Raw genomic sequence first — 23604 nt, forward strand, 5'->3', positions numbered from 1 at the left:
ATTTCTGACTTTGACGTTGTCTGTAATTCCTTTAATCTGGCTACACCTTTTGCGGCTGAGCAAGAAGAAGCAGCAGCAAAGTCACTCTACGCACATTACAAGCCACGATGATGATGATGATGATTACTGCTGAAGGGGTGTCTTGGCTGATCTTCCACAGCAAGGCGGCGAAGACGATGTTGGTTATTGAAACAAACAAAGAAACAAAAATGAGCATTTGCTCGCCATGCCTCCCCTGGTGTTATTCAATGTTGTTGTTGGTGCTGCTGCTGTTTTTGGCCCGTTAAGAGTTTCAGCTGTTACGACGACTTCTCGTTCGTAGTTACGGTTTTTTTTTTGGTTTTGTTGTGCTTTTATTACCGTTGTTTGCTGCTGCTGTTGCTTCTGCCAATGAGCTTCAAAGCGGCGGCGCTATTGTTGTTGTTGCTTTACATTACTTTTGTTGTTGTTGTTGGTGTTGTTGCTGCAGCATTTTGGCAATTTTCGAGTTCGTGATATTTTGGAGCAACCATCGAAATTCAACCATCCATCCGACAAAGCACCGACGTAGCTATAAAAGAAACTGATGTTCCAACCAAAAGACACAGACACCAACGAAGTGTACAACCAACCGTTACAACGATCAGCGACGAAGAAGAACCGTCACAAAAAACGAGGATATATTGCAAAAAAAAAAAAAATACGTCTGTGTTTGAGAGAGACGATTTCCGGAGACAGTGTGCCAGTGTGTGTGTGTAAACGCGCTAAACAAATCCTTTAACAAAGAAATTTAATTCAAATTGCGTTTCAGAAAAACACAAATAAAAAACATATAAAATGAAGCCTTTCTGTGTGGTATGTGTGCCAAAGAGAAAAAATATACAAAAATAATAAATTAAAAAAAAAATTAAAAAAATAAGAAGAAAAAAATGAACAATAAACAAAATAATTCAAAAACAAACAGTTTTGAAAATTCTTTCATAAACACAAAAAAAAAAAATTAAAAATTAGTGGCATCCCCTTGAAAAAAATAAAATATTCTGATGTGTGTCCTTTCTCTCCTGTGTGTTTTGTTTATCCAAAATAGGTTTTAGTGGTTTTGTGCGCCGCTGGTCTGGCTGTGGCCCGACCAGAGCCCCCACGTGATAGCTATGCTGCCCCACCCCCAAGCAGTTATGCCCCCAGTGTGCCAAGCGGTAGTTATGGTGCTCCAGCCCCCGTATATGGACCACCACAACAAGCTCCAGTGATACACAAACATGTTTACGTTCATGTCCCACCACCAGAGCCCGAGTATCAAGCACCAAGGTGAGTTGTACAAAAAAAATAATAAAGGATTGAAAGCAGCGACAAAATTCTAAAGCGATGAAAGTGATTTATGCCAGGATTAGACAACTTTTTACAAATTTGTGGAAAGATTTATTTTGTCAAAGGGAAAAAGGCACTAAAGGATAAAATGGACCATGGACAATTTTTTCCATGAAAGCTCCAAAGTTATTTTAATGAAAAAATGAGCAGGAATGAATAAAAAATATATAGACGATAGGAAATTATTTCAATCCTTTAAAAACAAATCTACAAAGAAGTCCTTCAGAGTATTTTAATTAAAATTTGGAGAATATTGTTTTTCAAAGAAATTATGAAACTCCGCCTTTATAAATTTGATAGGTTTTTAAAAACATAAATTAAAAAATCAATAATCCTTGATTGCAGTTTCAAGAGTCATTCAAAAAAATTAGGTGCGAAAGTTTTTTAAAAGTTTTAATGAAGAAAAAAAAAATCACAATTTAATATTCGGCAGCACCTCATAAAATGTATATTAAGAAATTCAAGGATAATTAAAGAAGAACCTTCATACATTTTTACAGATTTTTTTTCTTTTTTGATTATAGAGGCAAAAGTCCTTTAAACATTTTTTTAATACCAAAGTAAAAAAAATCAAAATTCCAAGATTGTAGGCCCATAGTCCTGCAAAACTGTAAATGAACAAGTCCACAACAATTGAAGAAAGTCCTTCGCAAAATATTTGCAGGAATTCAAGGAATTCAATTTGAAAAAAAAAATTGAATTGAAAATTCGAAAGTCCTTCAAAAAATTAAAAAAAAAATCAACGATAATTAGAGAAGGTCCTAAATAATTTTTTTGCAGAAAGTCTAAGATATAGCCGTGAAAACCTTTTAAAATATTTTATTTTTTTTTTTATTTTTTTTTTAAAAAAAAAGGTCAGGAAATTGCTTTAAACGTTTTTACTTAAAAATCAACGCTTTAATAGTCCTTCATAAAATAAAAATATCCACGATAATAGAAAAAAAAATCCTTCATTAAATTCTTATAAAAAAATTCTAAATTATACACGCGAAAGTCTTAAAGATTTTTTTATAAAAAATGTTAAGAAAGTCCTTCAAGTATTTAAAAAGTATTTCGCTACTAATAAACAAACGTTGTTTTTATAAAAATAACAATAATCAGACTAAGCCCAGATATAATTACAGAAAGTCCTCCTTCAAATGTTTACAGACAATCTTAGATTATATCCCTCAAAGACCTTAAATTTTTTTATTCATAAAATCACGGATTGTTACTTCGAGAGTCCTTGAAACAATAAAAAATCCACGATGCTTGAAGGAGGTCCCTCATAACACTTTTATAAACGACTACAATTATATTCGGAAAGTTCTAAATTTTTTTATTAAAACCCCCAATTATTGCTCCAGAAAAGTTGATTGAAAAAAATTATAAAAATGGCTTAAATTTTTTAAATTAAAAAATTAGAATAAGGGCCTTGAAAGTCCATGAAAATGGTTTTTCTCAAATTAAATATGTTTTGGTGGGAGGGTCTTCAAACACCAAAAAAAAAAACCAAAATACTATATTTAATACAAAGCGATTGAAAAATATGGCCAAAATCCTCGAAATAAGTGAAATCAAAAGCATCCTATCGCATCTTCGAAACATGAACCATTAATGAAATCAAGTTAGAGCGGAATCGATTGGAAAATATTGTCAAGACCCTCGAAATACTAAAGTCCGGGGATATTTTTATGGCCAAAATTTTGATCCTTAAGCGAGTCAGATTGTCCATTGTTTTTGCAAAAAATCGTTAAAAATTCTACCATTTGGTACAAATTTGACAATTTACAAAAAAAAAAAAAAAATAAATAAATAAATAAATAAAATCCGTTAAAAATTCTGCTAAAATCTTAAAAATACCGAATGCTTATACGACGACGTGGACCTGCATAGGCAACTTTTGTCATAAGTTATTACAATATTTAAATGCGAAACTTGAAGAAAAATCTGTTTATAATGTAGCTAAAACCATCAAAACACCGAATATAGGGGGTACCGTTATATGGGGGCTATACGAAGACATGGACCTGCACAGACAATTTTCTGGCATGGGCTGAAGTATCCATTACGAACTTCACATGCGAAATTTGAAACAATCCCGGTAAATAATGTTGCTAAAATCATAAAAATACCGAATATCGGTGGGTACCGTTATATGGTGCTATACGAAGACGTGAAACTACACAGATTATTTTCTGTCTTAGGCTGTAGTATCCATTACGAACTTCAAAATGCCAAATTTGAAACAATTCCGGTAAATAATGTCGATAAAATCATCAAAATACCGAATATCGGGAGCTAACATTATATGGGGACTATATGATAACTTGGACCTATATGGCCCATTTACGAACCTAACCTGCCTTCTATCTCAATTTGTTCGAAAGATAGCGTGATTACAACAGACAGACAGACGGACATGGCTAAATCGTCTTAGAATTTTACGCTGATCAAGAATATATATACTTTGTTGGGTCTGACATGAGTATTTCGAGGAGTTACAAACGGAATAACAAAATTAATATACCCTCCATAATATGGTGGAGGGTATAAAAAATACAAATATACAAACATATTTTAGGGTTAAAGGCGTACTTCGCATGATTTTTGGTCAATTTATCCTAGAATAACATCAAAGACTTACAAATTTGGAGTCTTTGTTTCTCAGGGCGTGTGAGACCTATTCACAAAATATGCAGTGTATTTCACGGATTCTACAATATTATGATACCTTCCAAATTAAGTCACTCCAAGGTTCCTACATAAAAAAACTCAAAAATACCAAAAAATGGAATCTATGATTAAAATGTAAACAAGTAAAAAAGCTGTAAGTTCGGCCGGGCCGAACTTTTAATACCCTCCAACATTTGGTACAAATTTGGCAATTTCCAAAAAAAAAAAAAAAAAAAATAAATAAATAAATAAAATAAAAAAAATCCTTTAAAAATTCTGTTAAAATCTTAAAAATACCGAATGTCTATACGACGACGTATACCTGCATAGGCAACTTTTGTCATAAGTTATTACAACATTTAAATGCGAAACTTGAAGAAAAATTTGTTTATAATGTCGCTAAAATCATCAAAACACCGAATATAGGGGGTACCGGTATATGGGGGCTATACGAAGACGTGGACCTACATGGCCCATTTTCTGTTTTATGCTGCAGTATCTATTACGACATTCAAATACCAAATTTGGAACGGTTCCGTTAAATAATGTCGCTAAAATCATCAAAATACCGAATATCGGGGGGTACCGTTATATGGGGGCTATACGAAGACGTGGACCTGCACAGATAATTTTCTGTCTTAGGCTGTAGTATCCATTACGAACTTCAAATGCCTAATTTGAAACAATTCCGGTGAATAATGTCGCTAAAATCATCAAAATACCGAATATCGAGAGGTACCGTTATATGGGGGCTATATGAAAACTTGGACCTACATGACCCATTTACAAACTTAACCTGCCTACTGGCAAAATATACATGTGTGCAAAATTTTAGCCTTCTATCTCAATTTGTTCGAAAGATAGCGTGATTACAACAGACAGACAGACGGACAGACAGACACACAGACAGACGGACAAACGGACATGGCTAAATCGTCTTAGAATTTTACGCTGATCAAGAATATATATACTTTGTTGGGTCTGACGTGAGTATTTCGAGGAGTTACAAACGGAATGACAAAATTAATATACCCTCCATAGTATGGTGGAGGGTATAAAAATATAAAAAAACTTTTAATTTATTGATTGGGATATACTCGTATATTGGGGCTATACGAAAAAGGTGGACCGATATAGTTCATTTCTTAAGCCAATCATTCTTGAAATAATCCAAATCTGAGTATCAGATTTCAAAGCTCTATATGTCGAATGCTGGAAAATTTAGCCTTTTTTACTTCGAGTCTGTTTGTATAGAATTAAGGCAATATAAAAATTTCCTAGAAAAGTTTGACTTGAGAACACAGAATTCTTGTAATTGTACACAAAACGAATAAGATCAAATCTACTTGGAATTACACACACCTTAGATTGCCTGTTGCACAGGAAAATTTCAAAAAAGGAAAAAAAAAAAAACATCCCTAAAAAAGCCCAAAAATTCCTTGCAAGGCAAGCCTTCTTGAATAATCCATAGTACTGCTAGTTAATTTTGATCATATCTCATGGTAGGACAATTATTAACTTCAAACGATATAGAAAACAATATGCTTAAAAATTTTCTTTCGGAATTCTCTTAAAAATCCATCATTAATTTTCCAAAAGGAAAATCATGCCCCCAGATTAAAAACCCCCTTTTTACACTTACTTTATTTCATAAGAAACATTGCAACTTTCCTGATAAATTTCATAACATTTCTCTACAAAAAAGAAACCATATCATTTGCCAACATTTTTCCCGATAAAAACCTGAGCTATTTAATAAATTTATGAACCATTTAAAATAATATTAAAAGATATTATTTCTCTTAAAGATCAAAGCATCCGTCCCCAATGGCTGTAATAAATAATAAATAGATTTTTTCACCGTTGCAATAAATGTACAACTTGATAATGTCTAATCCATGGTGATTTAAACAGGTTGGTTGATCTTTTGTCTGGGCAATTGTTGCATACAACATTAATATGCGCAATATGCCACATGCAACACATGCTTGTCAGCATTACGGCAGCAGCAGCAACAACAGTTGCATTGATGTGGACAGAGACAAATCGCTTTTGAAAACTGTGTCAACCGGAGTTTAAAAGCGAAACAAAAGTGTTGATCATGCAAGAGTTTTGTAATTGGTTGTTTGTGGCCGGTCAAAGCTATAAGAGTTGGCGACAATAGAACTTCGAATAATTATTGACTTTTTTCGAATAAAAAATAAGGATAGAACAGTGTTGGGATGTTTGTTCGGGATACCGTAGTAGTCAGGCTTAATCCCATTATTGTTGTTTTTATAAAAACAATATTTGTTTATTCGTGGAGAAAGATGGTAATCTCTACCAGGGAGTAAGGAAGGGAATGCCTAGTTTTCGGAAAGAGCCACCAATCCTCATCAGTTCCGTTGTTTTTTGTATGGGATATTCACCCCCAGGAGTTATAATAAGAATAGGTATTTAGGTATTTTAGGTAAGAATAGTTATTTTAGGCCTAAAAAATAGCTTTTGGTAGTGGTCGACAAAATAATACATTTGGGAGATCTACTTCTAGGCGGTCCTTTTAGAGCTGTAATGGTCAGAAAATATACTAAAAATCCTCTCTCGGGGCTGTGATAGTCCTTGGAAAAATAATGTTAAAAAAAATTAAACAGCTATTGTTCGATTATTAAAATATATTTTGAGTTCTGTTATGACAGTTCAAATTGTTGATCCTTCCGAAGGAATGGGATAATATTGTCCATTTCGTGTCGGACCTAAATAATAACGATATAAATATTGCGACGTGCCAGGTTTGGACTATATTCGTTACTTCCTCCGATAGTCCTTCACAAAATATTCATTCCCAAAATATTTCTTCGAAAATATGTGTTTAAATATCTAAGGTCAGATAGCTCCTCAATTATCTAAAACATCCAGTCATGGAGCTCTTTAAAATATTATGTTTACTCTACTTCTTTCCCGGGAGTCCTAGAGAAGAATATTTAAAAAGATCCAGGACTGTAGCTCAAAATATTTTTTTCTATCTATGATTATTAATGTGATAGTCCTGTGGTGGTCCTTTAACAACAATTAATTACAAATCCTTGAGCTCCTTGAATCCTTGAACCTCAAATAATTATTTTTAAAAACAATAATAATTATTTTTTTTTGTGAACCAACATTTTAAAGTCAGATATATGTAGAAAGTCTATGATTGGAGCATTGACGGTTCTTCAGAGAAATATTTTTAAAAACCCACATTTAGCAGTCTAACACCCTTAATCAGATATGAGGCTTAGAGTTCTGATAGACTTTTAAAAAAATAATTTTAAGAATCCACCTTCAGTTATCTGGTGTGACATTAAAAGATCTCAAAAAGGCAAAGGTGCCTGAAATATCTTAAAAAAATTATTTTGAAAATGACCATTTTAAAGTCTGACAGAATCTAAAGAAAGTCCTAGGCCCAGAGCTCTGAAAGTCCATAAAAATGTATTTTTGAAAAAAATATTTGGTTTCCTGATAGGTCTTTAAAAATATCTTAAAACCCTGGTTAAGGCCTTCAAAAAATTATTATTAAAAATTCACATCCCCAAAAGCACAGGCTTTGAGTTCTGATAGTCCTCAACAAATTTTCTGTCATAGGCTGTAGTATACATTACGAACTTCAAATACCAAATTTGAAACAATTCCGGTAAATAATGTCGCTAAAATTATCAAAATACCGAATATCGGGAGGTACCGTTATATGGGAGCTATACGAAGACGTGGACCTACATGGCCCATTTTCAATACCAAAAATCCTACACACATAAAACACATTTGAGTAAAATTTTATCAACCTACTGCATTTCGTTCGGAAGCTAGAGTGATTTCCACAGACGAGCAGGCGGATAGACGGACGGACATTGCTAAATCGACATAGAATTTTATGCTAATCAAGAATAGATATACATTGTGGGGTCTAAAATGTGTATTTCGAGATGTTACAAACGGAATGACAAACTTAATATTCTCTCCATACTTAACTCCCTAAAAATTAAAACCCATGCGCAGAATTCCTGACAGCTTTTAAAAATCCATGCCTGGGCGTTTGAAATAAAAAAATCCTTTTACCCGTAAAAAAATTAAGGAGTCCTGAAAAAATCTGATCAGAATTCCTGACAGCTTTTAAAAATCCATGCCTGGAAGTTTGAAATAAAAAAATCCTTTTACCCTTAAAAAAATTAAGGAGTCCTGAAAAAATCTCAAAGCACAACACTTATAAGTCTGAAAGATTGTAAAATCCCCAAGCGTGAGGTCCTGAAATATTAAAATCCAAACTTAGTGTTAAAAAAAAAGTGAAGAATTCTGAAGAGCTTTCAAAAATCTGAGCAAGAATCCTGAAAATGTTTAAATTCCACACTAAGCGTTAAAAGACATTCTTTCCAAACATTATTACAGTTTTTGCAGAAATTTAAAAACCCAACATTAAAATTTGTTAAAAAAAAAACTCAATGAATTCCAATAATAATGCCAACGATCACAACCCATTAGTGTGACGTTAATCCCTCAATGCGAATTCGAAATTTCAAGAAAACCCATAGACAAAGAAAAAAAACTTATGAATGAAATATGTGAGGAAAACATAAATACATATTTATAATTTCCGTTTAATGTTGTTTCGCTGTTGTTGCTGTTGCGTGCCAATAACTTTTTTGTTAAACGAAATGTTTTTGTTCAAACACAAAAAAAAACTTGAGAAGACAAGAAACAAAAAGAGGCGCGCGCCATCTGTGCTACCAAACATTAAACACCGCCATCAATGAGTTAGGGAGCCGGGAGGAGGTTTTTTTGCCTTTCGGAAGATTAATCATTATTGGCGGGGAGGAATTGCTTACAAGTGCCAGCGAGTGGCCAAAGATTGTTTAGACCCTGCTGCAAGCTTGTAAACATTAGAAAAACTACTCGAAAAAATGTTTCGAAAAAACCGCCGTCTTTTGGACAGCAAAAACGTTTCTCTTTATTGAAACACCAACGAAATATTTCAAATGGTTTTCAATGAAATTGAAAGTTTATTTTTTTCATACCTCTTAACCAAGAGTTATTTGGCCATTGGTCAAATGTTTGTTAGGTGGTTGGTGTTCGATGGTTGGTTTGACGGTTGTCGTTGCTTTGGATGGTTTGCCTGCCGCCAATGGCGAATTACAATCCATTGCAAATGTGATTATTGTATTCCTATAACAAATTGCTAACAAATAACATATCAATTATTCATTTGAGGCATTTCGTTGATTGTTTCGTTGAAGTTTTGGGCCGCCTTGAAGCATTTCAAGTTTGGATATTTTGGAATTTTGGTAGTTTTTTTATAAACAATTTTTCCACTTTAGCTTCCTACTTTTCTTTTTAGGGAGGGGTCAGGGGTGTAGTGGATTTCTTAATGCCGCTGTGAGAAAATCTGATGACACGTCAATATTATTTGACAGTCATCATAAATTCATGATGACAAATTGCTTGATGTTTTAAACATTTGAAAAGCAAAAAGTTATGGGATTTTCTGAGGTTTAAAAAATATTTTCAAAAAAAAAAAAAAAAAAAAAATTAAAGTCTCAGGAAAGCCTTTGCAACTTAGCCATATGGCTCAAGAGGATATATTTCATTTAATACGCCCCAAACTTGTCTCATCGAAATAACGGCTTTAGACCCTGGGTCTCTTTGAACCAAATCTGTTTCCGTATGTCTGGCTGGTGTGCACGATAACACTCGAAGGGAGCATCCGATTTGGTTCAAATTTAGTACATCGTAATATTATAATCAAATTTAGATCGATTTCGGAGGTGGACAATATGGGAAATTGGAATATCGGTTCACTCCATCAGGGTCAAAATTTTGAACATTCACTTTTATAAGATATAAAATAAGAGTCCCATGACCTTCAAATTTCACACTTTTCTATTCTTTTACTAACACAAGATCTGGAATGGAGATGAGATACAAGATCCAGTACCTCCCCCACAACGGGGAATAACCAGGAGGCTCAAAAAAGGTGAATACTTTTCAAGCGTCGCACATTCTTATGTTTCCACCAACACAAGATATAGTACGAAAATAAGATACAAATGCGTTCCGCTTCTGGTACTTACCCACAATGGGTAAAATTGTCGAATACAGGGTGATATAAAAAAATGCAACAAAGTCAAACGCCATAATTTTTACATTTTTTTTTTTAATTTTATTGAATGAAAACAAAAAATGTCGGAAATAGCATCAAATTTTAGAATAAGTTTAGATTTGTTCGAATTGGTCACCTTTGGCACGAATTATGGTCTTCAAACGACCAGGAAACCGTCACACGCTGCCCGAATGTTGCTAGGCCCGGATTGGTATCCGGAGATTTTGGTGGCCATTGTGCGCTGAAAATGAAGCGAGGAACCAACCTCATTTTGTAACCATTCTTGGGTGGCGCGTGCTGAGTGCGATGGAGTCCTGTTGGAATGTCAAAGGTCTGCGACCAAAATGTTTGCGTGCCCAAGGCTTTAATACACCATCCAGAATATTTTCGCGATAATATTCGGCATTTATTCTGATGCCACGGTCGATTAATACGAGCGGCTGTTATAGCGGCCCACACCATCACCATGGCCAGCGCTTGAGTTCTGGCGGCCAACCGAAGGTGCACATTTTCAGCTGACCTCTTTGACAAGTAAACACGATCATTTTGTTTGTTTACGAACTGCTAGAAAACGAATGTTTTCCCATCGAAGAAAACCGAATTCGGCAGTTCACCACTTTCGACCAAGCGAAGCTACTCTTTAGCTCTTTTGAGTCAATTTTCTGTCTGTTGCGGTGTAAGTTCTTCCATTTTTTGGAATTTCTATGGCTTTACCCCGAGCTCATTTTTCAATACTTGCGGAATGGAATATTGCGATATGTTCAGCTCACGAGCCATTTTTTGGTCACTACGACTCGGGTTTCGATCAAGTCGCTTCTTTACTTTTCGAACCATTTTTGCTGAATGCTTTCATACGCTTGTAAACAATATAATGAGCCGTCACTGGAATAATTTTAACAGCTGTCGGACGAGTGGCTTAGAAATGACAGCAGTCTGGAGTTGGTTGCAGAATTTTCATCTCACCGTGTACGCACCAAGACAGACCCTCTTGCAAATTTTCTGTCAATCAGTTATTTCACTACTCCTTTATACATTCAGATTAACGTTTGCCCTGACAGTCCCTCAACAAATATTTATGAAAACTCAAATTTTGAGTCTGCTAAGAATTAAGGCCCCCACTTTCCGCCACCTATACAGCCACCCCTGATTACCACATTTTCAATGGCAAATCAACGCTGTTGTTTTTGTTGCTGCTTCCGACGACAATGTGGCTGTTTTTGATGTCCAAAAAATTGTTAGATATGTATCTCTTAATGTATGACCCAGACCGTTTCATTGAACTTTTACCACTTGTAGTTTTGCTGTTGGCCACAATCGAAACAAAACTTTGTTGTGTTTTTGTTACAGTGGCCGTTATTGTTGTTTTTTGGAGTGTTCTCCTGTTCTCTGCGACATGCATACATAACTGCCAAACAATTGAATGAATGGATGGTTGGTTGGTTGGATGGAATGACCAATGCCAAAAGCTACCAACCAGCATTAGCATCATCGTCATCTTCATCCTCACCATGGCCATGTGATCTGCAACAATACACTGAGGATGTTGGTGGCTGCTGCCATCACTGGTGATGATGATGATGTCGATGCCAAAAATGTTTTCTGTTTATTTTGTTTTGGCGTTTTTTTTCGGAAGGCTGACGATGATAACCATGAGCTCAACCATAGCTAATCGACAAATCATGTTGAAGAAGCTGAAGAAGAGGATTTCTTTCTTTTTTTCTGGCGTTGGTAAATTGCAATTATTATGGGCTTTTTGTTGCGGCTGATGGCTGTTCTCGATGTTGTTATATTGCCACCATTATTGATGTAGCCAGCAAGTTGTTGCTGCTACTGATGCTGTTTATTTGCTGTGTTATCATTGTTGTTGGCCTTAACGTTAATAACGTGGCGCTTTTTCTTTCGCTCTGCCTACCTCCCTCTGTTGACAAGTTGTGGCTGTGGCCATGATTTTGCCATCCCGTCTCCATCCAGTGGCGATTTTTGGGAAACATTCGCATCCATTGCCTGTGTGACTGTTTATGACCATCAAAACTTGTATCTGGCTGTTAAGTGATGGCCTGTTAACTGAAAGTGATGGCTAACATGGTTGTCATACAGCTACTGTTTTCGGTGTTCGGTATTTTTTTCTTTCGTTGGGGGTTTCCCCCAATTCCTTGCGTTTCGTCAAGGATTGCTGGCCTTGTGGCTTAGGATTTGAGCTTGCCATCAAAGCATTGTTAATGTTTTGGCAAAAACCAGGTGACAGCCGTATATCCCATGAAATGAATTACTCTCAAAGTCAACTGTTGACTTTGGAAGAGTGGGGAAATGGGGGGGTTGACAATCGTATTTGACAATTTATGTCTATTAGTGTTTGAGTGCTAGGCGGAAATGTGCCTCATAATGGCTTTTTGGATTCAAAAGGGAAAGTATAGACGAATATGATGCAATGCACATTTGTACGGGATGTTTGGAGATAAAATATTTGATTTGATTTAAAGGAAAGGTAATAACATATAAATTATGTAATAAAATAAGGGAGAATTTTCAATATTCGGAATATCCTATGAGAAAGAAACATGAAAAACCAACCAACGTTTTTGGTACTTTGGAAAAATATTTAAAAAATACTTTTAAACGTTCCAAGACTTCGCTATTTGGAAGAATCTTAAAAAAAAACATTTTTTAAATAATACTCTTTTTTAAGTTTTTAAAATAATATTTTAAAAATCTATATTTTTATATAAAAAAAAATCCATATTTTTGCTATTTGAAAAAATATATTTTTACAAATTCGACTTCTTTGCTCTCAAAAAACAAGGAAAACCATTAAAAGAAAATTTGATAATTTTTGCTATTTGGAAAAATATTTTTAATAATCCTACGTGTTGTCCCTAAAAACCTAATTTTTAAGTTCAAAGTTTTGACTCCTTATTCCCTTATGTCCAAGTTTTTAACCTATAAAAAAATCAAAAAACCTGAAAATTTTTTAATATAAGTTTTAATGAACTTCTGGTCCTCAAGAGATGAAAAAACACATGAAGTAATATTTTTTATCTATAACAACTCTAAGAAGTCTTCTGTATATTTTCTCCAAGAAGGAAACCTTTAAAAGAACTCCCCTCTAATGGAGACTAATTAAGGAGATTTAAAACAGGTAATTTCCTAATGGATGAGTTCAAAATAGATTGGTTCGTCCATAGAAGGCCTATGAATGTCTTGTGTCCAGAAAAATGTGGTCTCTTCTCAGAAGACGTATTAAATTTCTTTTGTAGTACCTGTAAACAAAAAACCCTGTAAAGGTACTCTAAAGTAGACTAACGAGGAGATTTGTGAGAGGACTTATCTCACTCAATGAAGGGGTCCATAGTAGAGATCTCTCTCCCTATAGAAGACCTGAAAAGGTATTATCTGCAGCAAAGTCCTGTTTCTTTGTAGAATATCTGTGAAAAGTCTAGAAGGCCATGCAAGACACCTGCAAAAGCTCTTCTTTCTAGAGAAGAGATCTGTAAAGTGTATTAAAGGGACTTGTGAATTCCTCTCCAAATGAATGCCATTAAAACGGGTTCTCTCAATAGAATTCTCGTGAAAGGTCTTCTCTAAAGGAAGGTCCTGTTAAATGACTTCATAGAAGACCTATAAAAAATCACTTATTCTCGAAAGACCTGTGAAGGATATTTGGCCTATAGAAGTCCTTTTATCTATAGGCGAACTGTAAGAAAAATATTCTTTATCGAATGATTCTAGAAAGTCTTCTATATATATAGAGAAGATTTAAGAGGTCTTTTAAATCTCCCTTTCTTTTAAATCTTTAAATGCTCTTCTTTCTCTAAAAGGCCATTACAAGATATTTTCTCTACTGAAGAACTTTAAAATCCCTTATGTCTAAAGAAAAGGACCTGTAAAAGGCCTTTTCTCCATAAAAGGTCTGTAAAAAACAGGCTCTTATGAAATTTCGGCGCAGTGTCTTTAAATTATCTTTCCTCTCTCTCTCTCTCTCTCTCTCTCTCTACTGAAAAGCTTAAAAATCCATGCGTTCTATTAAAGGCCTCAATGGCTCCTCTTGTCTTTGGGAGGCCTATAAAATGACTCCAACACCAAAGATGTCTGTCTATAGAGACCGGTTTAAGATCTTCCCCAAATTGAAGACCTGCAACAGGTCTTCTCTCTACAGATGACCTGAAAATTGTCTCCTAATTACAAAAGACTGTAGGAGGTCTCCATCGTACAAGGGGCCCATAAAAAGTATCTTATCCTGTTAAAGGTCGTAGATCAACAGAAGATCTCTAAAAAGTCTTCCATCAAAGGAAGATCTTCTAATGGTATTTTTCTTATTGAAGCCCTGCTTTCAATTGAAGGCTTCTCAAAAGACTGCTGCCTATTGAATTTTTCTAAGAGGTCTTCTATCTGTAAAAGGCCTCAAAGACGTCCTGAGTCTAAAGAAGACCTGTTAAAGATTTTATTTCCACAGAAGACCTGTTAAATATTTTTTAATATAGAAGACCTGTTTAATGTCTTCTTTGCAGAATTCCTTTTAAAGGTCTTTATAGTACAGAATATTGTTTAGGGGTCTTCTCTCCTTAGAATATATTCGTCTACATGACGTGTGAAAGGTCTCCTCGGAATGGAAGACCTCTGAAAGCTTTTCTAGCTTTTAGAAGCGTTCTTTTTTGGCCTATAGAACCCTAGACACTGACTTCAATACCAAAATTTTAAATTTCCAGCTCCATCCTCTCAACCAAAACTCAGCCGTACCAAAATTATAACTATTTAAAATAGTTGTTATAATTTGTACACATTTCCAAAACGCCTTAACCCGACTTAAATCAACCCTACTTCCCAAATTTAATTCTGATACCAAATATCAAGATTTTAGCTCAATCCGTTCATATAACACCAAATGGTACCAAATTTATTGCTAATTGGTACTTTTAGAACACTTGTAGTTCCAATTTCTTCTTGTACGTTTATCCCACACCCCTTCGATACCTCCATTCCAAATTTCTGGATTATAGCTGTATCCGTTTGCCTAATACATAAATTCAAGTTTAAGTACCTTTTTGTACTTTTAATACACTTATGGTTCGGATTTCCAAAATACCCAGCCTTATCTCACCCCTACACACCAACATCGACCCACCTGCAAAATTTCAAAATTCTAGCTTCAGCCGTTACGGCTGGGCGTGAAATCAGGCATTTACTCACAAAAATATTTTCAAAATATATGTTTCAAAATGAAGTCTGTGCTCACTGAAATAATTCTTGAACCAATACACACACAGAAAAACCTTGGTAGTGACGTCACATTCCATTTGAAATATACAGAAACAAAATTGGTTCACGTATTTCAGAGAACATCAATTGCTAACCCAATGCAACCTATTTTTTTATATAAAGCAGTGTTTTCTTAATGACTAATTTCTCTTCTTTTCTGAAAAAATACTTTATAAAAGACCCATAAAAAGTATCCTAAAGATCGGATCAGGCATGCCAAAGAACATCAATTACTAACCCAATGCTACTTATTTCTGGTTTATGTAGATTAGAAAAGATCTTCTCTGTTTAGAAGGCTTGCGAAGACTTCTCCTTTATCGAGGATATATCTCTATAGAAAACTTAATTAAAGGCTGATATAAGAGAATCTATACAAACGCTACCTTTGAAATGTGTTCTTTCCATCGAAAACCTGTAAAAGGTACTTTCTCTACAAAAGATCTATGTTTTAGTGGTTGTCTAACTCTATAAGCTCTTAAAGTCTTTTTGAAGGTTTTTTATCTGCCTTTGGGCTATAGAAGAGCTCTCGAAGATCTTTCCATCTTTCCATAGATTTTTCAATGGTCTTCCATAGGGGACCAGCAGATGGGTATTTCCTCTTCATATCTTGAGTCTCCTCCTATTGGTGCGGAAGTTTGGTTTGTCTAATTTTGTAAATATGTATTTATGACTTCATTCTAATTGTGACTTCCATCTTTGGAACTGAATTTTTTCTCTTATAAATACGGAAACTATGATCTGCTAAATGCTACCCTAAATATTCATTTAAATACTAATTTAAATTTTTGAAATTGAAACTGTCAATTTCCCATAAATTTTTACGCTGAAAAATGAGAAATAAAATCCTTCCTTGCCGAATGGCATAACCGTTATGGTAGTACGATCTGATATATGTGCCTGTATCATTTTGTTAATATATGTAACTCTAGATATTACTTAAATTCACGTATATCCCACATACAGAGTCCCTCAAGCGTAAAAGTGTGGCAATTCAGGAAGTTTTTTCCTTTCTTCTCTGTGTGTTTTGGCTGTCATGCTCTCGATAGCACACACACACACACGTATCATTTCGTGTGATCCAGTTAACAAATTTTCTTGCAAGAGAAAATGTTTTTGCGGGGCTCTTTTTTCTGGCTGGAAACATTTAACCAACATTTTAGTTGTTGTTAGAAGTCGTCGTGACAAAAATTAAATACCGACAAGAAACAAAAATCCTCTGCCATGTAATGTAGACTTCCATCCAGCTCATAATCACATGGCACAAATCAAGGCGAAACTGTGGGGGGACTACAGTCGACTCCGTGTAAGTAATACCTTTCAGATACAAAAAAAAAACAAAAAAAGTGGAATGGAAAGAATGAGAAATTCCATAGAAGATTTAGAAAGGGAAATATGGAGGACACTTTAATTAGAGAGTACAGTAGAGTTGGTCCGTAGATCGATCTTCCCAAAACAGGTGATTTTTTATATTCTTTTAATTCGAATAATTTATTTTTGCTATGCCCTAAATTCTTCAATGACAGTGTGCCAGTGGAGGGGAATAAATTGAGACGCCTTTCTTTTTCCATTCTTCAAACAGTGAAAACTTTCAAGGCCCCAGCCGCAAGTACTTTCCCAGACCCTTGATGTGCATCTCATCAATTAATTATTTTATACCATATTTATTAATCGCCATTCATTGCATTTACTTGAACCCCCCTGTACTCTGCTCAAAAACAACAAAGAAATGGGTGAAAATGAATTTGAGCAAACTACAAAATATTAATACATTTTAAGGCCCAAAAGCGGAACAAAGTGATTTTTTTCTTCATTTCATTATATGTTTCTTCTCTGTTAACTGTTTCTTTTTTCTTGGTTTTCTTTAGTTAACCAAGTCTAGTGTGATGATAGGTGCCATGGTGGTGGCGTAATATCCCCCCCATCTGCTTGGTTACACCACTCGAACAATTATACCTTAAATTATATTCATAATAATGGTGTAATTGAGTAGTCGTCTTAATAGCTCTAGAAAATGTTAAGTGTTTCTTGTTTTTGGTGTTGTTTTTTGGTTTTGGAAAGTAAAAGCTGTCGATGTTTATCGCTGTGTGTGTGCTTTAATTTCCTTTCATTTTTCATAACTGTTTTTTGGAGAGAAACTGTTTTGTTTCATATTTTATGTTGAAGCATGTAATGTTTTAATTAATGTAAAACATATAAATTGATATTAAATTATGTTAAATAATTATGGTCTACATTGCCAATAATATATACAGAAATGAGGAAAGGGCTTCGAGAAAGAAAAGAGAATTGCTCTTTTCAAACAAGAAAACACGTATGCATAACACTGTCCAATATAAAAATAATTAACGAAAAAACTAGCAGATTTTAAAAGTAGGGCTAAAAATTGAAAACATTTGTATCGGCGTTTTGAAAGTTCACATCGAAAAATGACCTAGAAGTACCCCCTTTACCACATTTCAGGAAATCTGTGGATTAGAATTCCTTGAAATCCTTATATCCTAAGTATTTCAGAGGATTATGGTTGTAGCAATTTTTAACCATGAAGCAAATCCTATTTCCCAAAAATATGCTTAATAAATAAGCAAGGGCCAAAAGTCGTACGGGGCGGATCATGTGATACCCTACAACACTACAATATGTTGGAAGCCCCCCTTATGTCTAAATATTTTTTGGAAGATTTCATTTTTGAAATTATGCCATAGAACCCTGCCCAGGTGCTGCCCTTAGGTTTTTGCCTGGAGGCATTTGCCCTATATTTATGCTTTCTGTCATGCTGATAGGTGTTCAAAACAATTTCACACGAAAGTTTTGGTACATTTTTCAACTAAAAATAAATTTCAATAGTCATACAAAATGGTAGACTTCTTCCCTGTCCTTAACTCTCTCCTCAGGCAAAATTTCGTGTCGATTGGTTTTCAATTGTAACCTGTAGACAATTTATTATATTTTAATTTATTATATTTAAACCCCTTCAAAAACAAATGGCTTTAATTCTGATTTAATAATTAATGATTTAATAAGAAAATTACAGAAAATTTTGAAGAGGGGGGGGGAGGGGTAAGTCGAAATTGCCTCCACGAAAACGTCAATCTGCAGTAGTTAGCTTTATATTTAAAAAAAATAATTCTGACGAACAGTGTACTCGAGAAATAAACCGATCATTGAGAAGACACAAGGATGTTTTTCCTACAGAACTCTTGTCCAGAAATTTTAATGCTTCTTTGTGATTTCCAGCTATGTATACCTATAGCTGGGACATTTTTCAATATAACGTGAAGAACTACGATTTGCTCGATTTGAGTGGGAATTCAAAGCCAAGGAGAAATAAAGTAACAGAATGTATTGCAATGGATTTGTGTACAGAATTAACAGAGCAACAATTTTCTTCTTTCTTGCAGCTGTGGGCGGGGCCGACTTTATGATACCCTACACCACTTTGCTAATTTAGTAGAGGTCCACATAAGAGTTAAAAGTTTTTATGGGAGAATTCAATCATACACGCTATAATTATAATTATATTTTAAAGTTCAAAAGACTATATATACCGAATTCGGACTTGTATTGCCCATTTGATATGTATGGGAGCTATATCCAAATCTGAAGCGATCTTGATAAAATTTGGCAAATATACTTTTGAGCTGTATTTCATATATTTCCCTGAATATCGTTGTTACGGAGTGCATATTACGGCTGTGGATAAGAAATGTAACAAATCGGATGAACAATACATATGGGAGCTATAGCTATATCTCAACCGATCTTCACCAAATTTGACATACTAGCTTCTAGACTCAATTTGGTCGTAAGTGCCGAATTTCATCCCATTAGGGCAAGTATTAGACGTTTGGTGCACAAAAAAAGTAAATCGGACGAAGCTATATATTGGAGGAATGTCCAAAACCGTACCGATCTCGATAACATTTAACAAAGGTATTTCTGAGCTGTATTTGATATATTTCACCAAATATTGTCATTACAGAGTGCATATTACAATTGCGGAGGACAAAAATAACAAATCGGATGAACAATATATGGGAGCTATAGCTATATCTGAAGCGATTTCGATCAAATTTGGCATACTTATTTTCAGGCCTAATTTGGTTGTATGTGCAAAATTTTATACTATTCGGGTTGATATTACACGTTTGGTGCACAATAAAATGCAAATTGGACGAAGATATATATGGGAGCTATATCTAAATTTTTACCGATTACCTCCAATTTCAAAACAAATGATTTGTGCAAAATTTCATCTGGATCGGGCGATAAATGCGACCTGTACTGTGTTTACAAAAATACATAAGCAGACAGACGGACGGACATGCATAAATCGACTCAGAATGTGATTCTATGAAGACCCTCAAAAGTAACTATGGATCTATTTATCCTTCTCCATGTTACAAACAAATGCAAAAAGACATAATACCCTGACCACCTTGTGGTGTAGGGTATAAAAATAACAGTATAATAAAACGTAAATAATTGCTGGCCAAGATTAGAATATTCTCGAGTTTGGTGCGTATCTTACTCTCTCTTATTCGAGTGGTATAGATTTATTTATTTTTTTCTCCTCACAGGAGTACTTGTGCTGGGATAGAAACGAGTTTCTCTCTCTCTCTCTCTCTCTTTCTGAAATGCTAAACTCCTTTGAGTTTAATTCCCTTTAAAATAAAGTTAGAATATTTTTATACCCACAGCATTATTGCTACAGAGCTTAAATATTAACTTAACCAAAATTTACCACGTTGAAATAACTTCCATTTTCCATTAAGATCACTTGAAACGAAATCCGTTTCTGAATATGTCCATTGAAACGTTCGCCTGTCTGACTGGCAAAACCGGTCCTTTCATTGCAAAAAAGGTCATATCTATCATATAGTACAAAGAAATCGCCCGATATTGTAATACCTTTACAAGACTTTGATTGGAATGAGCCAAATTTTGCTTGAACCACACACAAAAAAGGGATCAGAATTTTAAATAATTATTGCTCCAATAAGACGTAAAGTAATTTTCAATTGCCCTTCAAACTCTGCAAATTTCAATATATCTGCTATCTCTAGGTCCTCTTCTTCTGATCCCTTCCCTACAAAAATTCCAATTCTCATCAGATTTGGATGTAGCTTAACATAGAGTAATACTGGTATACTTATAATTTGACTATTAATTACTCTCGCGAAATGTGAAAGTAGTGAGAGGGTGGAATATATCCGCCCACTCTTTCTGGTACCTTACCTGAATCTGGTTAACATTTTAATTTTATAAAACATTTCTATCAAAATTAGGGCAGATTTCCTGTCCAATCTCTGAAAAAATTTGAAATAAGACTTTGAAATTGGTACCTTCCACACAAACCAAAACTTTTGAAAAATTCTAATATCCACATAAGGGAACGAAACTATCCATGTTGGCGTAACTTCGAATACCCAAATATTTCTATCAAACTAGAGTCAAATTTCAATTAAATGTACAGTATAGGTAAATTTCTGTAGTCATTTTTCCAAGGCATTTTTCAATCCCGTTTTATTGTAACGATACCACTGAGTTTGTCTAAATTTGATGTTGATTTTTTCAGACTTTTCAGTTATTAAAGAAATATTTTTAAATTAATTTACATTTCGACAATTAACTATTTGCAAAAATAATACCTATTCATAACCTCAAATCCTTAATAATTTACCTTCCATCATTCAATTCTTTACAGAAAACCAATTGTAGTGCCACCACCACAGAAACACTACAAAATTGTGTTCATTAAGGCTCCATCACCACCGGCACCCACAGCACCTGTTATCCCAGCGCTGCCACAGACTGAAGAAAAGACCTTGGTCTATGTGTTGGTCAAGAAACCCGAAGAACAACCAGAAATTGTCATTCCCACACCGGCACCAACACAGCCCAGCAAACCTGAAGTCTATTTCATTCGTTACAAGACCCAAAAGGAGGAGACTGGACCCTACCCCAATAGTATTGCACCAGCTCCTTCTGGTGATTATGGTGCTCCATCTGTACCCTCCGCACCATCGGCGCCCAGCTCTTCGTATGGTGTACCTTCACACTAAGGCGGAGATGGCTTTCAGAAGATGACAACGACAGAGACCAAATAGAGAAAACCGCAACTGAAGAATACTCAATGTGAAACTGTGTTTTTTTACCTTCGATTCGTTTATGGACAGATGACGACAACGACGACGGACGGATAACTCAAGTTTAGTTAATTAAGTCTCTCACTCTCACTCTAGCTCTGGCTCTTTGCCCTATGCCCTTTATCTGAACTTTTTTTGTCTATTCTACCCCTCTACTTTGTTTTTTTATAATTAGTTGTAAGAATTTTATAATTATTTTTTTATTTTTATATAAAAGCAACGAAAAAAACTTTTTTTTAACGTGTGACAAATTATTTAATAAGTATTTTTAGCATTACATATATATATTTTTTATACATATTATTGTTGTTTCTTCCTCTGAACAAGAAGAACGGAAGCAGGGAGGAAGAGAGGATGACAATAGCGGCCTAATCATCAATCACCCACCAGTATAGAAGAAAAGGATGAAAATGAAAAAATCATTTACCAGTCGTTATCCCCCAACATCCGAATCCTCAAGCCCTTGCCAGGCATTCTGTTTAGCTAGACTGTTTGTTTCATATGAAAAAAGAGAAAAAGAGAAAAAAAATATGAAAAACTCATCACAATACATTTATAAATATTGCATTATTTTGTTTGTCCATTTTTATAAAAAAAACATTTTTTTACATTCATACATTCTCACAAGTAAATAGTTTTTTTGTTTTGCATTGTTCTCATCGTTTACAGTTTGTATTTGAATTTCATAACAACTCAAACAACAACCGTCCAAAACACCATCATCATTTCAGTTGTAACGCATTTTAGTATTTTATTATTTTATGTATTTAAAAAAAATTAAATGAAATGAAGAGAAAAACTTTTTTTTGTTAAACTAATAACAATGTTCATTTTTTGTGTGTGTATAAACAAAGTTAATAAAATTCTTTTTTATAGAAAACTACTCAATTTTGGAATTTATTTTTTTTAAAACCTGAATAGCAGATTTTATACCCTGCACGACATTGGAGTATAGGCCAAGATAAGTAATATCACTCTCCAAGACTTTTCGTTTTGAAAATGGGTTTTAGTCACTGAAAACGGGTTTTAGGACAAATTTTCTGTAAATTGGCGAAATATATTTCCATTAAGTATCAAACCTCCTTGCATAGAAATATCAATATCAGTTTTGTATATATATATTGTATCTCCAGTTTTTTTATACCCTACAACACTATGTGTTGGTGGTATTATAAGTTTGATTGGGCCAAAAATTATGTAACACCTCGAAATATTGGTTTCCCACATAGGAAAGTATATATGGATCTTCCTAGCTCGCCGAGCTGAGTCGATCTAGCTATGTATGTCCGTCCGTCCGTCAGTCCGTCTGTCCATGTTAATTTGTAATCACTCTACAGGTCGTAATTATGGCCCGATCTTCACGAAATTTAGAATGTAGGTGGGGTTGAGGTCAGAATAGAACCCTATTTCTTTTGGAGATGATCGCCAAATGTTTAGGGGTTGAAATGGACCAAATACTGAAAAAATTTTGGTTTTTGCAGTAGCTATACAGGTCGCAATTATAGACCAATCGACGCGGAATTTCGCATGTAGCTAGAGTTTAGGGCAGGGAAGAAGCCTACCAATTTGGGTGGTCATCGGAAAATATTTAGCGGGTAAAATAGACCATATATTTTGTGTTGAAAAAATTCAAAATTTTTGAATAAACCGCGAATATTTTTAATCCCGGCTAAATCACAAAGCCAAAAACAAGGTTACTTCTGATCTTTACATTGATGTTAACATCCAACAAATCGGATATATAGCAAAATATGTGCGATATATATGTCTATCAAAGAGAATATGCTTGAAAGATCTCTTATATGTCGAGAACGGCTGAACTGATTTCGACAGTTCTCATTAATTCAGAATGGCCTTTTGGCAGGAAAAAAAAAAACGTCTGAAAAAATCGCATAAAAATATCTCTCTAAAGATGAAAATATTGATTTTGTAAAAATTTCTCATTTTTTTTTCAATTTTGTCATATTTTTGGCATATTTTCATTTTGAATTAAACATTTGGTAATATTTCTACAGCTTACAAAACTAAGTAGTTAGGATATCAGGATATCATATACAGATCGCATTTATAGCCCGATCCTTACGAAATTTTGATAAG

At 34.4% G+C, this 23604-nt stretch overlaps 1 protein-coding gene across 1 annotated transcript; it reads left to right on the plus strand.

Moving 5' to 3' along the window:
• The first annotated feature begins 589 nt into the window (after positions 1-589).
• Positions 590-22008, plus strand: LOC101893261 (uncharacterized). The gene is made up of 3 exons (XM_011295082.3): positions 590-834; positions 1067-1287; positions 21066-22008. Exons 1-3 carry the CDS (start codon positions 817-819, stop codon positions 21421-21423), a joined length of 597 nt encoding a protein of 198 aa, XP_011293384.1. The 5' UTR covers positions 590-816; the 3' UTR covers positions 21424-22008.
• Positions 22009-23604: the final 1596 nt, after the last annotated feature.

This window comes from Musca domestica, unplaced genomic scaffold (genome assembly GCF_030504385.1).
Source record: "Musca domestica strain aabys unplaced genomic scaffold, Musca_domestica.polishedcontigs.V.1.1 19, whole genome shotgun sequence".
NCBI lineage: Eukaryota > Metazoa > Arthropoda > Insecta > Diptera > Muscidae > Musca > Musca domestica.

What these genes read in the sequence shown, in the direction of transcription:
- LOC101893261 (XM_011295082.3), top strand. An exon ending in CCCGAGTATCAAGCACCAAG is followed by an intron (nt 1,288 to 21,065) that starts GTGAGTTGTACA and finishes AATTCTTTACAG; the next exon opens with AAAACCAATTGTAGTGCCAC.